Here is a 1412-nt window from a genome sequence, read left to right on the forward strand (position 1 = left end):
AGAATAAGTACATCTGACTTTGAAAACCCTAGTAATTTCTCACTTCTTTACTAACAAGACAAAGTTATGTTTGATTATCTGTTTAATAGGCCTATTATTAATGTTTTAATTATTGAGAGTCCAGGTCATATGTAGTGACCCTTTTATTTCCATTTTTGGGGCTTCCATTCCTTCCCTTATTAATGGGAATCAATATTGTTCCCTGTCCTTTGCTACCTCAAGTAAGGCTGTTATGAATATTTGGTGCATATTGATTCTCTGCTTCTGTCTGTGACCTCCTTGGATCAACTTCACTCATAATCAACAACCATATAAAAATTTGACCTTGTCAATAAGCATTCTCTACTTGTGATATTAACTTGAAAATAAATTCTGAGTATATATATGAAGATAAAAAATGTCTCAGGATTATCACCATTTGAAAGCAGTTTTCTATGAATTTGAGAAACAAGTAGATTACATTTCTTGAACTGTCCAAGAGATTCTATTTTACCTTTCATTTTTAATCATCATTACCTTGGAATTCTTTGCCAAGATTTTTCTCAGTTGTGGATTTCCACTTCTTCAGAAAATAAATTCATTGATGAAGAATCATTCCTCAAGATTCTGCCACTCACAATGAGCTTTATTGCTTTCCGAAACCAAGGGTAAAAGAAGGCATAGATCAAAGGATTCATAGCCGAATTATAATAAACAAACCACAATAAGATCTCATAGACATAAGCTGGAGTTATGAAATTCATATAAGCATCAATTAGTATATCAATGAAATATGGCAGCCAGGAGACAAGAAACACAGCCATAGCAATTCCCAATGTTTTAGCAGCCTTTCTCTCTCTTTTGGCTACTCTTTCTTTATAGCTCTCTGCAGAAGCCTGAGCTTGGTTGCTACTACTTTCTATCTTTCTAGCCTGCTGTTTAGCCACTAAAAAAATTTTGCCATATATAATGAGCATAGCAATTGTTGGTATAAAGAACAAAAGAAATCCAACAAGAACCCAATCTTGATTTATTGCACCCTGGCAACCTCCCACACAACTGAGAGCAATGACCAGATCCTCCAACCCATCATCAGTGACCCCTGTGTAAAAGAGAGAAAAACTATACGTTATTGAACAACCCCAGGAGAGAGCAATACATATCCCTGAAATGCGCACTGTGAACTTGGTTGGATAGATCAGAGGGTCAGTGACAGCAATATATCTATCAATAGAGATGAAACACAAATGGAAGAGAGATGCAAAGCAAAAGGAAGTATCAAAACAGGTGTGAAATTTACAGTAACTCTCCCCAAAGTACCAGCAGCTTTCCACAGACCTCACTGTACTGAAGGGCATCACAGTCACCCCAACTAAAAAATCGGCGCAGGCCAAGGAGGCAATGAGGAAGTTTGTAGGTGTGTGCAGCTGCTT

General features: G+C 36.8%; 1 protein-coding gene across 1 annotated transcript; it reads right to left on the reverse strand.

The window, feature by feature from the left end:
- Nucleotides 1-542: 542 nt before the first annotated feature.
- LOC123256244 (trace amine-associated receptor 9-like) lies at nucleotides 543-1409 on the reverse strand (the record flags this gene model as incomplete). The annotated part of the gene is made up of 1 exon (XM_044684908.1): nucleotides 543-1409. A coding segment is annotated over one exon (867 nt), but the record flags the coding sequence as incomplete, so codon positions are not given.
- Nucleotides 1410-1412: the final 3 nt, after the last annotated feature.

Source organism: Gracilinanus agilis, unplaced genomic scaffold (genome assembly GCF_016433145.1).
Source record: "Gracilinanus agilis isolate LMUSP501 unplaced genomic scaffold, AgileGrace unplaced_scaffold57313, whole genome shotgun sequence".
In the NCBI taxonomy this organism is placed as follows: domain Eukaryota; kingdom Metazoa; phylum Chordata; class Mammalia; order Didelphimorphia; family Didelphidae; genus Gracilinanus; species Gracilinanus agilis.